We start from the raw sequence: 19,138 nt of genomic DNA, 5'->3' as shown, positions 1-19,138 counted from the left end.
CAATTATACACAAAGTGTTAATATAACTATCATGTACAGAACAGAAAACTATTCAAAAGTATAAAGAGAAGTTGGGGAATGAGATTAGTCTAAGAATCTTTCATGGAAACAAAATTTTATTTTTCCTAGGATTTATTTTAGCCTATAGGCTGAAACTTAAGCACTGTTGCATATCCTAGTCTCATGAAACTCTTTTACTCTTTCATTTAGAAGTAGGTGAAGTATAATTATTTAGACAAGCACTCCCAAATACAGTTCTATTTAACAAAATTAAAGGGCTATTCAGGGTAAGAGATCACCTTATCTTTTTATCATAGAAAAAAATTGTCAACAGTATATTTTTCACTGCCATGACATCTGCACAGGCTTTAAACTCTTTAAAGACTGACATTAATAGAGCAACATTTTAGGAGATAAAATGTACTTTTATTTTCAAATAAAGATAATAAAATTGGAAAATTAACTCAAGTTTAAATGTTTGATTTTATTAAAGAAGGTATAAAATATTGAATTCCACCTTTTTAAACACTATTTTAGAATCAGTCATCTCTTCATACGGCCAGCATGTTTGCAATATTTCCACATATCCTAAATAGTATCTCTAAAGTCTCGAGATCTGAAAAATAAGTAGAGGAAAACATAAATTGCTATTCCCAAGCCTTTAAATTTTAAACTGTGATAAAATTCATGTAACGAAATCTGCCACAGTGACCATTTTAAATATAGTTTAGTGTTATGTATCTTCATTTTTATACAGCAACTCTCTAAACTTTTTTATCTTGCAAAACTGAAAATCTATGCCCATTAAACACCTCCCATTTTCCCCCTTTGGCTCCTGAAAACCACTCTACTTTCTCTAGAAGCTGACTACTCTACCTACCTACGTTGTTCAGTGGAATTACACAGTATTTGTCCTTGACTGGCTTATTTCATTTAGCATAATATCCTCAAGGTTCACCCATGTTGTACCATCCTGTCAGAATTTCCCTTTACACACCAATTAGTTTCTCTGTTTATGCCTGGGTTGCCTCCATCTTTTGGCTATTAAGAAAGCTATGAACTTGGGTGGACAAACCTCTTAGGGACCCTGCTTTTAATTCTCTTGGATATTAACCCAGAAATGAAATTGCTGGGTTATTTGATTTTTTTGAGGAACTGCTTTATTCTGCAGTGGATACACACCTTACATTCCCACCAATAGTGCACAAAAGTTCTAATTTTACCCCTCCTTGCCAAAACTCAGTTTATTTGATAGTAGATATTCTATAATAGCCATCTGAATGTGTGTGAGACAATCTCATTAGTTTTTATTTGCATTTCCCCAGTGATTAGTGAGGCTGAGCATCTTTTAGTGTTTGTTGTCCATTTGTGTATCTTTGGAGAAAGGTATATGGAAGTCATTTGCCCATTTTTTAATCAGGTTTTCATTCAGTTTTGAGTTCTCTATAAGTACTAATTCCTTCAGATATGGTTCACACACAAATAAAAGAGGTATCATGCTAAGCAAAAGTCAGAGAAAGACATACTATGATTTTACTCGTGTAATTTAAGAAAACACAAGCAAAGGAAAAAGAGACAAACCAAGAAACAGATTCTGAACTAGAGTACAAACTGCTAGTTATCTGAGGGAGGTGACTGGGAGATAAGTGAAATAGGAGAAGGGGATCAAGAAGGGCACTTGTGATGAGCACTGGGTGGCTGTCAGTGTTAAAAAAATCCTCTGGAATTTATTCATATAGCCCCCTACTGGACAATTAGGTTAGTCTTTTCCTACTACAAATATTGCAATAATGAATCTTTACTTACATATGCAGACATATTTATAGAATGCATTCCTAAAGTTAATAGCTGAAAAGGTTATGTATTTGTAATCGATACATTATCAAACTGCACAGAGCTTCTACCAATTTATACCTCAGCCAACTCAGTTACTCTTAATGAGATTTCTATACAACTTAAAATTTTCAACTCTCTAATACTTGCAACTCTAAATGAGATATATTAACTGGAACTTATATAAAAGTTAAATAACCCCTAATAATTTGTGTTAATGACTCTTAGAGATAGTGCTGATTGCAACAAACATAGTAACAGTGTAGTTAAGGAAAACAGGCCGTTGGAAATCCAAAATTTGAAAGTGTTAAATTTTACCTCCTGTAGGTAGGCTGGTACCACTTTTCAACAAGGACATTAGTAATAACATTTCTTAGGTTTTCCTTGGGGTTTCCCCAATTTTTCCATTTCTCTTCTCAATTTATTTGCCTTGTATCTCTCGGCCATTGCCATAAGTTCATCTGGGACATTCTGAAACATTAAATGTTTATTACTAGGAATGAGATTTTCTTGCAGAGTGAAAGCTTTTCTTGGCAGTTTTAAAAATTTTTTCTATTGTTTATTTGAGAGACAAAGAGCAAAGTAGGGGAAGGGTAGAGAGAGGGAGACAGAATTTGAAGCAAACTCCAGGCTTTGAGCTGTCAGCACAGAACCTGCTCCCAATCCCGTCCCCTTCTCTCTGCCCCTCCCCTCTCAGAAATAATTAAAAAACTATTTCAAAAAATAAATGAATATAAAACCAGACTGATCTTTAAAAACTTCCATGACTATGCTACCACTCCCTGCTTGCATGGCCCTTTACAGTAACTGGTGCCACTTTCTGTATGTTCTTTCTTACCACTGGGCCTGAATGTTCGCCTGCTAGAACATGTACCCCTTTCTTGTACAGTTCTTCCAAACTCCGCCCCATTGGCTTCTTCCTCAGTATGATTTCCATTGAAGCTCACTACCATTAGATCAGGTTCCCCAATTATATACCATAGCTCCTTGTCTTTGCCATGCTATAGCACTCATAACATGTTTAATGTTTTTCCCTGACAAGCACTAAGCCCCAGTACTTGGAATAAATGAAATTATTTGAACATTAGAAAAGTGATACAAGGTAGAGTTCTGAGTTGTTTATTCTCACCTGATGTGTTCTTTCCAGAATGTCAATTAACTCACCAGCGATCCTCCAGTCATTTCTAGTGATGAGGGTAATAGACATTCCAGTTTTCCTATAAAAGGGGAGCAGTGCGTGTAATTCAATTTTATAATCTGTACTCACGATTCAGTTAGCAAAACAATAAAAATAGCAAAACCTCAACTTTTTCACAAGCCCAAATACGTTATTCATTAAAAGTTAGCATCACTCCAACAGCAATTTGGAATCTCAATAATCTGGAGCTGTTCTATTTTTATTTTAGAGAGAAAGAGTGTGCATGCAAGTGGGGGAGAGGCAGAGGAGGAGAGAGAATCCCAGGCAGGCTTGACGCTCAGTGTGACCCTGGGATCATGACCTGAGCTGAAACCCAGCATTGGATGCTCAACTGACTGAGCCACCCAGGCACCACTGTTTCAACTGCGTATTCCCAAGGGATTTGCTAGTAGTCCTCTTACACAGGAACAGTAGAGTATCCACTGTGGATAGCTCAGTGTGACACTGTAGATATAAAGCAAAGAGTAGAATAAGAAACAGCTGCAACTAATCAGAGAGGCATCTGGTTGAATCTGGAACAGGCCAATTGGACAGGGATAAAGTAGCAAAGCAAGTGGCACAGACAATTTACAGGCAAGACCAAAAAACACTTTTCTAGCTAAGAATCATTTGTGAACGGAGTAATGGTGGTTGGCTGCTTTCATAGGTAGACTGTGCTTACTTACCCTGCCCTTCCTGTGCGGCCTACTCTATGTACATATTCTTCAATGTTCCGGGGGAAATCGTAATTATAAACATGTGTGATGTCGTGGACATCAAGACCTCGAGATCCTAAGTCTGTGGCAATCAGTATTCTTATTTTACCTAAAGAATAAAACCAAAAGAATATACATTCTGGCATAAACCAACCCAAGACATATCAGAAAAGTATATTCTCCCCTAATATCTAATTGGGTGAACCATTGTTACTTTTAATATTAAAATACTTATGACAGTGAAAATTAGAAAGGGATATTTGTATATATATTTATATATAATACAATATAATATAACATAATATTTATATATATTTATATTTCTTTTAAACTGCTGGCAAGTTATAATACAATATACATCATGGTTCAGCAGATAGTCCCTGCATCACCTGAACCATGTCAAAGATATACAACTTTCAGGTAAATTAATGGCAGTACCCCACATTGCAAATTACCTTGATATGCAGGTTTAAATAGTAGTTCTTGGGAGTTTGGATAGCTAAATATATTTAATATATGACTAAAACGTATTCTTAATTTGAGAGTGTGCACCCAAGCAGGGGAGAGGGTCAGAGGGAGAAAGAATCTGAACCCACGCTCAGCACTGAGCCTAACGTGGGGCTTGATTCCATGACAGTGGGATAAAGACCTGAGCTGAAATCAAGAGTCAGATGCTGAACTGACTGATCCACCCAGACGCCTGTGAAAATCTGAATATTCAGAGCTCTAGCAAGTAGTTTTGGGATCTGCAAACTGAGGACAGATCTTAGAAATGGGTTCCATGAAAAGGTGCTGTCACTCAGCCAGGTGCAGGCATTATACACTTAAACTGGATCAAATACTAATTGTGTAATGTACCTGTTGTTTTTTTTTTTTTTAATATACCTGTTTTAAAGTTTTCTAATGCTTTCTCTCGGTCTTTCTGTTCTCTGTTGCCGTGAAGGGACTCCACTGATATATGTTGCAGGATCAGGTCACTTGATAAGTGATCGGCACTGAAGCAAAAGATGAAGTCAGTGATCTTAAGTGCTTATTCTAATACCACTATCAATTTATTAGTTTTACTTCTATTAGCAAGGACTATTCCATTCTATTTACTTCTATTAGCAGAAGACTGAAACATACTGAAAGATATATATACACTGTTTGAAATTAATATACAAATAGAGCTAATGCTAAACACATCAGTTTGATGATTTAATGATGTAAAAGAAAAAATACTCACACAGCTTTTCTACTAACAAACACGATGACTTTGTCTTTGGGAGACATGTTTTCTAGAAAAGTTTGGATATGAGATCGCTTCTCTTCTTCTGTGGTGACAAGTATGTTTTGTTTCACCGTACTTACTGCCTAAAGGAGTCAAAAGATCAGTACATCAAAATTGATAGGCAAACAATACACACGGGCTCAAAATGTATCTATCGCTATCACTGGTTAAGTTTTAATAAACTGCCAAGGGGAAAAAGGCAGATCATCTCAAAAGGACCTGTTTCTACTCAAAGATTTATCATTCAGCCTCTTGCTTCTTACTTATTCACCCAAGCTGAGTTGGAAACTTGAGTACTTGGCAAGTTAGTTGAAAGTAATTGGTTACCATTGTTGGGAAAGATGACCAGAGTGAGGCCAAACTGCCATGAATTTGGGTACAGTTCTTATAATGAAGGAGGAGGATCAGCCTGGGACAAGAGTTTCCATTCAGTGTGTATTCTGACACTTTAATGCAAAATTTTAAAATATCATTGATACAATTTAACCCAGAGATAAAATGGGTTTTAATAGCATTTAATGAAAGGAATGCCATATCTAGCCAAACTTTTCATGCAATCTAATGAAATGAGCCTAGGCAATGACCTATCACTATTACTTGTGATTAAAAGATCAATTTTTCAATAATGATTAATTGAACATTCAATTTCGATTAAGTGGAAGGCCAGGGAACTTTCAAAGGAGGAGATACATAATGGAGATCTTTATAGATTGTAAAATTACTGATATCTGAACCCACTGATCCATCGTAATTTCACCAAAACATCAGACTTACACACATGCACTTGTTGACCTTGTTCAGAACCTGATTAACAGGATTAAATAAAAATGAGGTATCAGGAAAATAGGAAAAAGGACTGGATAGGAGGGTATTGAGGGATTATTAAAATTTTAGATGTGAAATAACTACCATAATTGTTAAAATTAGTCTTGGATGTATACTGAAGTTTTTATCAATGAATCATACGTATCTAAGATTTTCTCTATAACTAGGGAGTGGACAGAGTTGTCATGTCAAAACAAAGTAATTACAATTCTCATAAGAAATATTTTTGGTAATAGTAATAAAAAAACAAGCTTACAATTAGGTCCAAAGTACCAACATATACAATCATGGGCTCTTTTAAATAAGACTGTGCAAGTCGACGGACAGCATACGGCCACGTTGCACTGGAAATAAAGCATGATACAAACATTAAAATTTTATCATAAAAAATTACCATTTCCCTAAGAATGCTATGAATCAGATTACCCATAGAAGACAAATTTAGTACTTTTAAATAAGGAGGACTTTTACAGAATGTGTACTTCACAAAGAATTGCTGGACTAGAGTGAGGCTACTAGACGATACCTTTAAATAAGCTGAATTAAAAAGTTTATTAACCAAGGTGAAGGAGATCTATGCCTTAAATTCTAATCAAAAATGAATTCGAGATTTAGATTAGTTTTCCCCTGGCCTTTATAAAACAGTATTGTCAGCATACACTGTCAGTCAAAAAACCAAGTGCTTATGCAAAATAAAAGCATTTTAAGCGTACTGAAAGGACATGTAAATTCAAATGTTTCTTCATCCATACAAAGTAATCTTACCTTTTGTACTTTCACTGTAGTTATAACAATGGAACTATTAGTAACAAATGAGGACATACTTCCAATTATACACTATTTTTTTTTTAATTTTTTTTTTTTCAACGTTTATTTATTTTATTTTTGGGACAGAGAGAGACAGAGCATGAACGGGGGAGGGGCAGAGAGAGAGGGAGACACAGAATCGGAAACAGGCTCCAGGCTCCGAGCCATCAGCCCAGAGCCCGACGCGGGGCTCGAACTCCCAGACCGCGAGATCGTGACCTGGCTGAAGTCGGACGCTTAACCGACTGCGCCACCCAGGCGCCCCTACACTATTCTTTTTAATGTTAATGGCACAAAGGTTATAAGCCACAGAGAAAAGTGTATAGATCACTCTGCATTTATTTTTATTTAATGTTTTTATTTTATTTGAGAGAGACAGTGTGAGTGGGGAACAGAGAGGAAGACAGAATCTGAATCAGGCTCCAGGTTCTGAGCTATTGGCAGAGCCTGACTGAGGGCTCGAACTCAAACCGGAAGATTATGACCTGAGCCAAAGTTGGATGCTAAACTGAGCCACCCAGGCTCATTTAAATAACATTGTTTCTCAGTTTTATCATGGGCAAAAAACTATTTAGTATCAAAGGTTTGTCTCTAAGAACAGGTGCATGTTTTCAAATGTGAGGCCCCCACTTCTGAAACAATCTCCCCTCCATGAGTTCCCTGTGTGTTTTCACAGAAATGTCTACCTTATAACTTAGGAAATCCAAATCATTATTATACTGCTACACTGAATTGCTGTACTAAGTGATGACATAATGTCTTTCACCGAAGCATCTCAAGATACCTTCAATACTCTAACATCCTGTAGGGGAATTAAAAATGGAGTCTAGTCCAGTGATTTCTATTTTGTAGACTAGCAATCAGGCATATTACCTACCTTGTCATAATTGTCTGCCTGTCAGGGCGCACATCTAATAAAATCTTCATTATCTGGGGTTCAAATCCCATGTCTAGCATCTTGTCAGCTTCATCTAATACCTGCATTAAAATGATCGTGGCTACATTAGATATGGGAGGTAACTGATATGCTGTTAACATACTATAATAAGGTAATTCTCTCATTTCCCCTATTACTTAAGCCAGTATTTTATTTATTTTAGAAGAATACCTTTTGAGAAAGATAGCAGGAGTTGGGGAGAGTCCCAACCAGGCTCCCTCACACCTGGTGAGGTGAGATCATGACCTTAGCCAAATTCCAGAAGAGTCTAATGCTTAACTGACTGAGCCACCCAGGTACCCCTTAAGCCACTATTTTAATTTCTTCAGAACAAATAAGGGCGGATCTAGTTGTAACACAGATTGATTTAAGCTGGCTTACAGTTTCTAGATCTAATGAAAAAAATGTTAATGTCGGGGCGCCTGGGTGGCTCAGTCGGTTGAATGCCCGACTTCGGCTCAGGTCATGATCTCAGTTTGTGAGTTCAAGCCCCGCGTCGGGCTCTGTGCTGACAGCTCAGAGCCTGGAGCCTGCTTCGGATTCTGCGTCTCCCTCTCTCTCTGCCCCTTCCCTGCTCATGCTCTGTCTCTGTCTCTCAAAAATGAATAAACATTAAAAAAAATTATTAAAAAAAATGTTAATGTCTAAAATATCTACATGGATTTTAATTTTTTTTTTTACTTATCTACATTTTCTAATATTTATAAAAATTGAAATAGAATGCAAAGCATAGACCTTTGGTTTTGGCTCAAATCATGATCTTGGGGCTTCAAGCCCTGCATCGGGCTCTGTGTGGGCTCTATGCCAGCAGCAGAGCCTGCTTGGCATTCTCTGCCCCTCCCCCACTCGTGTTCTCTGGTTCTCAAACTTAAAAAAATAAAACTATTACAACATGGATAGTATTCTAAGACTGTTTTAATAAGAATTCTATCCTTCCTCCTAGTATCCCAAACCCTCACTCCATGATTACCAAGTAAGTTATGCTTCTGAGGTCGACAAAGTTATTCATTTGTAGATCATTCAGTCTTCCAGGAGTTGCAATAATAATATCTACTCCTTTTTTCAGTTCTTGTATCTGACCATTTCTATCTCCTCCACCATATATACAAACACTTAAAAAAAAAGAGGTACATGTTCAGGCAAGGAATGTCCCATTACAACGCAAAATCCCAACCAAAGCATTTTGGGTACAAAAAAAGGTATGTAAATCAGAAAGTATCAGATACCCTTTGGGTAGTATTTGTCCCTTTCTAAGAACTATCCACACCCATCAACCCTCAGTGATGTGTTCTAAAGAGCCATATTTGCATCACTGTTACTTGATGTCACTGACCTGGCTACCTTTGATTTACAGTGGGGTAATGCCTGACCCATGCTGAGCCAATCACATTCTCTAAATGTGTAAAAAATGGGGACAATGTATAAAGCTATGAATTATTAAAATGCCCTTAGAAGAACGGACAATGAAATGACAACGTACCTTTTAAGGCCTTTATATGAATACTTAGAACATTCCGCTTGTACTTGAAGAGCTAATTCCCTAGTGGGTATAAGGACTAACATTCCAGGTCCGTTCCTTTTTTCTCTAATTCTTTGGAGAGAAAACAATTATTAAAGTACCTGTCTCAGGTACGTATAGTACATTCATTCACCACTTTCACAATTTGTAGGAATCAATGTCAGAAGTCACATACATTCACCACAAAACGTGGAGTACAGAAAAATGGCACAACAAAACACCAAGGGCCCAGATACCAGCCTTTTCATTTAACATGGCCAACGCTTTCCCTGTGTCAAACATTCCCACACAACTGTATTGGACGTAATAATTTAAACATTTCCAATATTTCACTATTAAGACTACCTATCAGTTCCTAAAAATCCTTTGTCAGCTTATACTCTGACCAAGCCAGTATAAGTTCATTTCCCTGAGGCTAGGCATACTTTTTGGCCAATGCAACAGATGAAAGAAACTTTAATTGCATCTTTGATATCCACATCTATTAAGCCCCTATGAAGAGAACCCAGCTGTAGAAATTCTTACACAGGCTGTAAATCGAGATGGATGAATCCAGGCATTAGGTAGGACAATGTCTTCCCTGTTCCAGTTTGGGATACTCCTATAAGGTCTATTCCTTGTAGGACTATTGGCCATGTCTGTGACTAAAACAGAAATATTAAAAGTGAATCTTTCAGTCAAATGCCCCTCCTCTCCCTGCCACAAACTTCTTTCAACATTTTGTTTCATGCTAGGCCCTGCTGGTACAGGGGATGCTCACAAGGGATAGTTACTCCCTGGTGATTTAACTTCTAATAATCAGACATTGTTTGGGGGGAAAAAACTGTCAGTAAAACATTGGAATTAAAGAAACCATACCTGAATTGGTGTCGGCTTCCTGAAACCTGCCTTTTTAATGTTTTCCATAACCTCAGGGTAATGTTTAAAGGCGTCCTCAAAAGTACAGGTAGGATTTGGTATCTGACGCTTCTGACCATTTTTCAAGTCATCACACATTATATTATAATTTTCTTTCCTTTAAGGAAAAAAGTATTAGGGGCTTTGGTCACTTTATTCCCCAAGTAAGAAATGTTTCCCAGCATTAGTTCATCATATCTAGAAATTCAACTGCAACTGTCAAACTACAGAAAAATACAATAGAAGTGAGCCCATCTTTTTCTTATCAGAATAGTTAACAGAAAAGAAAAAAGATACATTGTATGAATGGGCCAGTGAAATTTCATCGAAAGCTAAAGAATAGAGCCTGAAAATCACATGCTTCATGATTTCTATCAGACTTGGCAAACACAAGGTTCTACAAATGTTCCACATACATTTACTGTCAACAATCCTATCAAATGGAAATTTCTCATTTGACAAGTGATCACTTGTCCAAAGTCTGAGCCCTATTCCAATCCTAGAATAACTGTTCTGCTCTTCCATATTATCTTAGTTTTATAATGGACTGGTAGAAAACACATTGCTGTTAGGACCCTTAATTCCAGATAATAAGCACTGAAGAAGAGATGCTGATATTCATATCAACTTATGATTTAACAGAAGTAGAAATAATTCTCTAAAACTGCTGTCCAACACAGCAGGCACTGCACTAACCACAGTAGTCTTCCTGAGTTAAAAACTCAGCTCTTCAATTACACTAGCCACATTTTCAAAGTTCAAAGCTATCAATAGTGACTCCTCTATTGGACAAATACTATCCTTTTTCCATCTTTGCAGAAAGGTTTCTTGGATAGCAATGTTCTAAAATATTTCATGTAGGATGTAACCAAGTTCATGTGAATACCAGAAATGTAGTCTTCGATTGCAGTAATTTTAAATGTTTGCCTGATGAATTAATTTAATAATATAACAATACAAATACTTAAACAAAACTACTCACCTCCAACTTTCTACTTGCTCTTGTGACATTGAACTTGTTGCTTCTGACTCCTTGTAAAAATTTTTCTTAATTGCAGGTAAGTCTGAAACAAAGATGAAAATTAAAACTTTTTGATAAGTCAGGATTTACATTTCATTGAAATTTATTCAATAACAGAAGTTAAACTAATCTATCTATTAAATTCACCTTACAGGTTTAGACAGTTCTTTGCCAGTCAGACTTATGCTAGTCTCTAAGAGATCTCCTGTTTTGGTTTCTTTCAATTACATTTTTCATCTGAGAAAGGGAGCCCTGATAATTAAGTTTAGTAAGAGAAAGAATACTTTACATACATAAGACAATCATCCCAATTGGTAAATCTTCTTCTCAAACACAGTAGACTGATTTTACCCTGTCTTTGAAGATCTATTTTATTTCTGTTTAGGTATAGAATATTTATTCTACTTTGAGGCTATTTTGTCTCCTTTCTTTTATATGGCTAGCATACTTCCTCCAAACTTAAATCTTTTCTGGACCCCCTATCCTTGATCTCCCTACCACATACTGTTCAGGGCGGCACTGGTAACTTAACATGCAGATGAACTGAACACTTAAATGGTCATTGTTATATTTGTCACTATTAATGCATTAGCTTTTTGCTTTTTAATTTAACTTTATTTTAGAGAGTTTGAGAGGGGGAGAGTGGGAAAGGGGGGAGAATGTTAAGCAGGCTCCACACTCAGTGCTGAGCCCATTGCAAATTTTAAATGACATTGTATTGCTGCCTTGTGGTAGCCAAAATTAGCACCTGAATTTAGACTGAAGTTTAGTGGATGTGAAACATTACACTCCATAATTCCAAGTGAGAATCTCACTTAAGATTAATGCAAATGAAAAAAAACCCTCATCTCTTCTCAAAAACTGTTTTTCTTTCTTATTAATGTTTTTCCCTTATTTTGCCCTTGTCAGCAAGGACACTCCAGAATCAATTTCTCAACCACATCCAACAATGTTAACCACTTATGGTTGGCATGTTCATTGTCTTCATTTTCCCCTTGGGCCTGATTTTCTATATTTTATTAAACTCTTGCCATGAATTACCTCCAATAAGACAAAAAAGTGTAATGTTTTTAAGTTTACTTTTTTTGGAAGAGAACTCAAATGGAGGAGGGGCAGACAGGAAGGCACAAAACCTGAAACAGGCTCCAGGCTGAGCTGTCCATGCAGAGCCAGATGTGGGGCTTGAACCAATGAGCTGTGAGATCATGACCTGAGCCAAAGCTGGATGCTTAACTGACTGATCCACACAGACTCCCCATAAGTTTAATATTTTAATTTCCCAATTATAACACTGATAACAGCATAGAAAACATAGAAACAAGTCTTGCCACAGGGACTAACTGCAGCATTTAATGTTTTATTAACATTTTTCATATTGATTTCATTACTAGAAATAAGACACATCTTAGAGGATAAAAACCTCAAGTAAAACCCACCCCCCCCCAAAAAAAAACCCAAAAAAATAAACCAAAAAAAAACACCAAAAGTACACCAACACTAAATGTACATGTTAGGATACAGCACTAACCTTCCCACTTTTTCTTTTTCCATTTCAAAGCATCTTCTCGAATTTGATCCCAATCAATCAATGGCTGATTCTCTGTACTATTACCCTCTGTCCTTAAATCTCTTCCAACAGAAGGTTGGAATGCAACAATATCTGTTAAAATATTTTTTACCAAATTAGTTCAAAACAAATCCTAATGGTATAAATTACCCCACTTTACTGTTTTGTGTTTAAAAACCAGACAATCGGGGCACCTGGGTGGCTCAGTCTGCTTAGATCATGATCTCACTGTTGGTGAATTCAAGCTCCACCTCAGGCTCTGTGCTATCAGCTTGGAATTCTCTCTGCCCTTACCTGGCTCATGCACACTCTCTCAAAATACATACGTACATACATACATACCAGAAAATAATGCTTAAAATATAAAGAGTAGGTTTTAGTACTATGATGCTATGACAATTTGTATAGTTTTTCAGTTACCAGAGTTACTGAAATGGAAATTTATTAAAGAAATGGAAATTAGTTTGAAAGCCTGGTGTTTGCTAATAAATCCCATATTAATCTTTACAACAATCCTGTGAGGCAGAGGTCACCCCAGGTTAACAGATAAAGAATCTTAAAGGCCTCCCAGAGCTTCCTTCCTAAGAAACACTGAGGCAATGCTGCCATCAACTTTAAGATGCCGTTTCTTTGTTACTTTCGTATTTCCGGAAATGGCTCAATAATGGCTTTTCCTCTAGTCCAAGATCTGAGATTTTTTTAAGTAAACTATACCTAACAGGGGGCTTAAACTCATAACCGCAAGATCAAGAGTCACATGCTCTACCAACTGAGTCAGCCAGGTGACCCTGAGATTTTTTTAAATGCCAAACTAGGTAGTTTTCAAAGTTGGTCACATTCTAGGGAAGAGATAGAATCAGAAGGTCATGACTAATCCTTCTACCATTAATAGTGAATGCATTAAAAGGTTATTTTTTCTCACTTACCTGTGGCTAAAAGTAAAACTGCAAGGCTTCACTCACCATAGAGATTAAGTGTTTTAATGTAAGAAAATGAGTATTCTGGCATTTCAAAGGAAAAAATCCATAACAGATAAGATTTAATGACAGCAATCTGAAGATGTTATCAGGAAAAGCATCAACTAAGCAATTTTTAAACAAAGCAATTTTTAAAATTTTAACAAGGCTGTGCTATACAAAAATTACTTACCAATTCTAGGCTTTAAACTGTAACTTTCTTGTTGTTTAACAACATTATCTATCGCTGTTTTGGCCTTGGCCTTCATACCCTTGCTACCGAATATCCTGACCTGTGCATCAGGATAACCTTTTATTATCTAGAAGCAGGAGAAAAATAGGTGAGACTGAAGTCCTTTTACCATGCCCCCCTCCAAAAAAATCACTCAACTTCAAATAGCATAAAAATTTTAAGTAAATCTAGTATTGCTATCAGTGTCTTTAAGTTCTAATTGGAGGGGATTCTTCATTCTACAAATCCATCCTGAGATCTATCTCCTGGTTGGAGGAAAAGGAACAGGACAATCTAAATTTAAAAACTACCATGTCAGGGGCATCTGTGTGGCTCTGTCAGTTAAGGTCAGACTCTTGATTTCAGCTCATGATCTCATGGTTCATCAAGCCCCTCATTGAGCTCTGCTCTTGACAGCAAGAGCATGCTTGAAATTGTCTCAAAATAAACTTAAAAAAAACCTACAGTGACAGTTATGGAATACATTTAGCAACTAGTGTTAGAAGATTGAACTGTTAATCTGACCTCTTTTTAACTATGAAATTGTAATTTGGCAAATCATACAGAACTGTAGGAATGTGGCAGATTAACCTATGTGCTATATTAATAGCAGATTGAATGGTCAGGTTATTTATGTAAAATTTTAACTTGAGGGAAAGCAACCTTACTACAAGGCTGACATGACATTTGAAGACTCTTGAAGTCACATCCTTAACTATGCATAATCCCAGATAACCTCATTGATTCAATATCTGGAAACTGCTATACCAAATGCTATCTTAGGCTGGTGATTTCAAAAAAGCTTAACAAACAATTTCCACTATTTACAGACAACTCTGTTCTTTTTATGTTTATTTTTGAGAGAGGGCATGTGTGGAGGGGAGAGGCAGAGAGAGGGAGATAAAGAACAGGCTCCTCATGTCAGTACAGAGCTGGATGCAGGGGTCAATCCCACAAACTGAGATCAAGATCAGAGTGAAAACCAAGAGTCAGATGGTTAGGGGCCCCTGGGTGGCTCAGTGTCCAACTTCAGCTCAGGTCATGATCTTGTGGTTAGTGAGTTCAAGGCCCGTGTTGGCACTGTGCTAACAGCTCAGAGCTGGGAGCCTGCTTTGGATTCTCTCTCTTCCCCTTCCCCACTCACAGTGTCTGCTTCTGAAAAATGAATAAAGCTTAAAAAGCAAAAGTCAGATGGTTAACCTACTGAGCCACCCAGGCCCCCTGTATAAGTTCTTGAAATGAGGCTGAAATGAACACGGAGAGGATGGAAAGAATGGGGATGCAGGAGGTCTTAGGCCTCCCTGATGAGCAGGAGTTATATCAGCTAAGATAGGAGAGTGTCAGGAGCCCAGCTGTAAGTACTCAAGGAGTTCAGTGGAGGGAGTGAAGGCAAAGGAGGCTAGAGGTTAAAGGAGACAGATCAAGTGGACCATGCTAAGGAGTCTGGACTTCTTAAGAGCCTGAGATATTAGGAAAAATTTTTATGCAGGAAAGAAAACAAATTATGAAAACAATTTGTATTTTAGAAATATTGCCCTGGTCACAGTAGAGCCTAGTGAGAGGGGGATAAGACTAGAAGTGGGATGGAAGATTAGGGGAGAATGCCCCAAATGTGATTCCCCTTGAGAAATACAGGAAATATAAAGGAACGCAGTGACGGACTGGTTGCAGGATAAGTACAGGGAAGTAATCTGAGATTTCTGGCTTGGGAACTGGGTGAATGATATAGCTGCTGAGACTGGGAACACAGGCGCAGGTCAGGGTTTGAGGGATGGGGTCCAAAAAGCACATGATGAATATTCAAGATCTCATTGTCAGTTGAGATTATCGCTAAAGATTTTTACCTCCAGGAGTCACAAAACCTAGACCTGGAAATGGACCACAATGTGGGACCATTCCTGAAAAAGAATGGCAGCCTGAAGAGTTTTGCCAATTCATTTAAATAACCAATAGTATGTTAATAACTAATGAGAAATTATAGTTACAAATGAACTATGTTCTTTGAGGATTTAATACAGACCACTTACCTGTATTTTTGTGTTTGTTGTACTTTGTATGTCTTTTATTTTTGACCCACCACGACCTGTTTTTAATAAAATATTTAAGAGATTTAATCAAAGCCACAACTGGATATCACCTCACACCTATGAGAATGAGTATCAAAAATACAGGAGACAAGTGTTAATGAGGATGTGGAGAAAAGGGAAGCTTGTGTGCCCTGTTGGTGGGAATGTAAATTGGTACAGGGACAGGTTAGTCAAAAACTAAAAACAGAACTACCCTATGATCCAGCCAATTCCTCTTGTGGCTGTATATCCAAAGGAAACAAAACTGTTTCAAAGATATCTATCCTGTTCATTACAGCAGTATTGTATTATTCACAATAGTTATGAAGTGGAAACAACCTAAATGGCTATCAACAGACCACTGAATGAAAAAAAATTTGGTATAGGGGCGCCTGGGTGGCTCAGTCAGTTGAGTATCCAACTTCGGCTCAGGTCCTGATCTTAAGGTATGTGGTTTGAGCCCACACTGGGCTGTGCTGATGACTGGGAGTCCCCAGCCTGCTTCAGATTCTGTCTTCCTTGCTCTCTGCTCCTCCCCAGATCATGCTGTCTCTCAAAAGTAAATAAACACTAAAAAAAATTTTAATATTTAAAAATTGAAAAACATGTTATAAACATGCTAAAAAAGCTTTCAGCCTTAAAGTATTCCTTTTTTGACAGCATGATTGAAGCTTGAGGACATTATGCTAAATGAGATAAGCCAATCACAAAAAATAGAGCATGACTTTGAGATATCTAATGTAATCAATCAGACATAGAAACAAAGATGATGGTATTTGCCAGCGATGGGAAAAGGGGAAAATGGTGAGTTGTTCAGTGGGCAGTTGTCATCCAAGATGAAAACATTCCAGAGATCTGTCACACAACATTGCTTTTATAGCTAACAGTACTGTATTGCACTTAAATTTAAGCTTAAATACATGTGTGTTTTTTTTACAAGAAAAAAAAAGTGGCTCCAGAACCAACATTAAGTGGGTGGTCTCTAGCAGAGCCTGCACTATCACAGGTGCTCAGTAAGTGTTCAGTGTGTGATTTATTGCAAATCTAGGGGCTTTCATTTATGGAGCATCACTCTTCAGATCTTTGAGCCTGAGCCTTCTTGAGGAACCAAATCTATACCTGGTCTATCAATCAACTCTATTTAACAGCAGCCTGCAAAATGCTGTCGTTTTTCAAAACAGGTTTAGAAAAGGGTAAAACAAAATATTAGCTCTCATACCTAACAGGCAAAGTGCTCAAATTTATCCTGTCTTAATGGCCACAAATGGGACAAATCTCCATTTCTATAGTTTCTAAGTGTCTTTCAAAAATGAATTTCTAAGACTCAGGTGTACTAAGAAAAAAAGATCCTGTTTTTCAGGAGGTAAATACCCAAGTAAAAGAAACAGTGCAAGATATTGCTACTGTTCTGAACAACCCTAATATCCTACACCTTCTTTAATGGCTCTAAATGGTGCTCAAAGAAACAGATTGGACTTGGACTTGTTCATTTTGGGTTAAGTCGTGAAAAGGCCTGACCTTTCACTCCAAAGATTTGATAAATCTAAGAGTTTGGTTTCCCAAAATATCAACTCCACAAAGTATCTAAAGTGACATCATTCTAGCATCAGATGGTATTAGAAATATCACAGTTAAAGGCCTTGATTTCATTACATGGCTGCTGAATGGAGGCGAAGAGAGTGGGTGGGGAGGACCTGGCCCCACCCCGCCTATCCAACCTTGTTACACTTACCGATCACAGCGCCGACCCACATGTTCTTCAATCCAAAGCAGAGCGGCGGTTCGCGGGCACCAGGCGCCACAGGCTGCGGGAGACCAGAGGAATTCCTCCAGCCGCCACCTCTGCCGCCCTTAGGTACCCCCTGACCTCTTCGATTTGAATCCTCCGTCGGCCTCCTTTCTGGAGCCCGGGACACTGCCGAGCCTCGTCGGGTCGCAACGACCCACGAGGAGGCGTTGGCGTCTGCTTCTTGCCTCGACATGGTTCCTTGAAGAAGATCCGGCACGCCCGACGTCGCTCCAGTAGGGATCTGCACCACACCCCCGTGCTGTCGTAGTCTTAAATAAGGTATCCACGCAGCCGCTACTTAAGGAGCCCGCTCAAGGCTCGCCACGCCCTGGCCACGCACCCATTGGTGGACAAGATGTTGTGGGCGTGGTCCTCACTGTTTGACCAATCCACTTTTTCTATCATATGAGGGCTCCTCGAAAGAGTCAATGCGCAGGCTTTAGGTTCCTTTTCAGGTGTGGGACTTCCAAGGGTTGTCCTTTGTGCTTTGCTCTACGAAACTCCCAGCCCAACCACCCTCAACCTCAGTTGTTCAGAAACGTTTTTTAGCCGTGACTCGTAAACGTCAGCCATTTTTACATGACCCAGTACCTACATAAAAATTTTGAAACAAAAGGTTAAAAAAACAGCACTTACCATTGTTTTAAGAGCAGCACTTTGATATATTTAATATTCATTTTTAAATCATTGGTTGTTATGCACAAAATTCAATGACCCACAGTTTAAAAACTCTCTGGACTGAAAAATGCTGCTTTAACTCTTCACACACTTGACCTGAATGTTTGCTGTATGCGAGGTAATGAAATTTAATAAATGCCTGAAGCACTCCCGTCATTGTAGTGTGGCTCTGTGGCTGGATGTATTATTTCAGGAAGCAAGTCGGCTAGGCGTGCCCCTACTTTGATTAGGATCTTTGAATTGTCTAAACAAATCTCAGTTCACTCATCTATAAAACAAAGTAGTTCTTTATTATGCTAGGTTCTCTGGTCCATGCTCAGGAATGAAAAAAAGAAAAAAAAAAGTACCAAACGTGATCCATCCAGGTTGAATGGGTTAACTCACATGGAATTAACTGTAACTTTCTTTCTTTCTTTTTCTTTTTCTTTTTCTTTCTTTCTTTCTTTCTTTCTTTCTTTCTTTCTTTCTTTCTTTCTTTTTCTTTCTTTTCTCTCTCTCTCTTTCTAAGTAGGCTCCTCAACTAGGGTCGGATCCCAAGGTGGGGCTTGAACTCATCACCCTGAGATCCAGACCTGAGCTGAGATCAAAAGGCTGAGGCTTAACTGTCTAAACCACTCAGATGCCCCCAACTGTAACTCTTAATGTAATCATGTCTGGAGAAATAGGATTACAGTGCTATTGAAGCACCCAGGAAATATATAAAAGCATTAATGTGTCCTATACTTAATACCCATTCTCTAATCCTTATCTGAAATGGATAGTATTTTTATTGGATTAGATTTCTAATCCATTTTTATTTTTTTTTATTTTAACATTTATTTTTGAGACAGGGAGAGAGCATGAACAGA

General features: G+C 37.8%; 1 protein-coding gene across 2 annotated transcripts; it reads right to left on the bottom strand.

The window, feature by feature from the left end:
- Positions 1 to 464: 464 nt before the first annotated feature.
- On the bottom strand, positions 465 to 17,805 carry DDX43 (DEAD-box helicase 43). 2 transcript variants are annotated; one of them, XM_040473952.1, is made up of 17 exons: positions 17,556 to 17,805; positions 15,785 to 15,840; positions 13,719 to 13,845; positions 12,531 to 12,662; positions 10,964 to 11,045; positions 9,943 to 10,099; positions 9,610 to 9,728; positions 9,046 to 9,156; positions 8,536 to 8,677; positions 7,506 to 7,606; positions 6,078 to 6,165; positions 4,952 to 5,079; positions 4,612 to 4,721; positions 3,697 to 3,835; positions 2,963 to 3,050; positions 2,152 to 2,304; positions 465 to 616 (listed from the first exon to the last, which is right to left on the bottom strand). In XM_040473952.1, the coding sequence occupies exons 1-16, from the start codon at positions 17,803 to 17,805 to the stop codon at positions 2,191 to 2,193; spliced, it is 1,944 nt and encodes a 647-aa protein (XP_040329886.1). In that variant the 3' UTR covers positions 465 to 616; positions 2,152 to 2,190. The 2 variants fall into 2 exon arrangements, with proteins under 2 accessions (XP_040329886.1, XP_040329887.1); XM_040473953.1 differs by lacking the exon at positions 12,531 to 12,662 and having other exon boundaries at positions 17,556 to 17,693.
- Between the last annotated feature and the right edge of the window lie 1,333 nt (positions 17,806 to 19,138).

The sequence above is a fragment of the Herpailurus yagouaroundi genome, unplaced genomic scaffold, assembly GCF_014898765.1.
Source record: "Herpailurus yagouaroundi ecotype Mexico unplaced genomic scaffold, PumYag 139, whole genome shotgun sequence".
Lineage (NCBI taxonomy): Eukaryota > Metazoa > Chordata > Mammalia > Carnivora > Felidae > Herpailurus > Herpailurus yagouaroundi.
The sequence above is the reverse complement of the archived record's forward strand: the minus strand, read 5'-3'. Positions and strand labels throughout refer to the sequence as shown.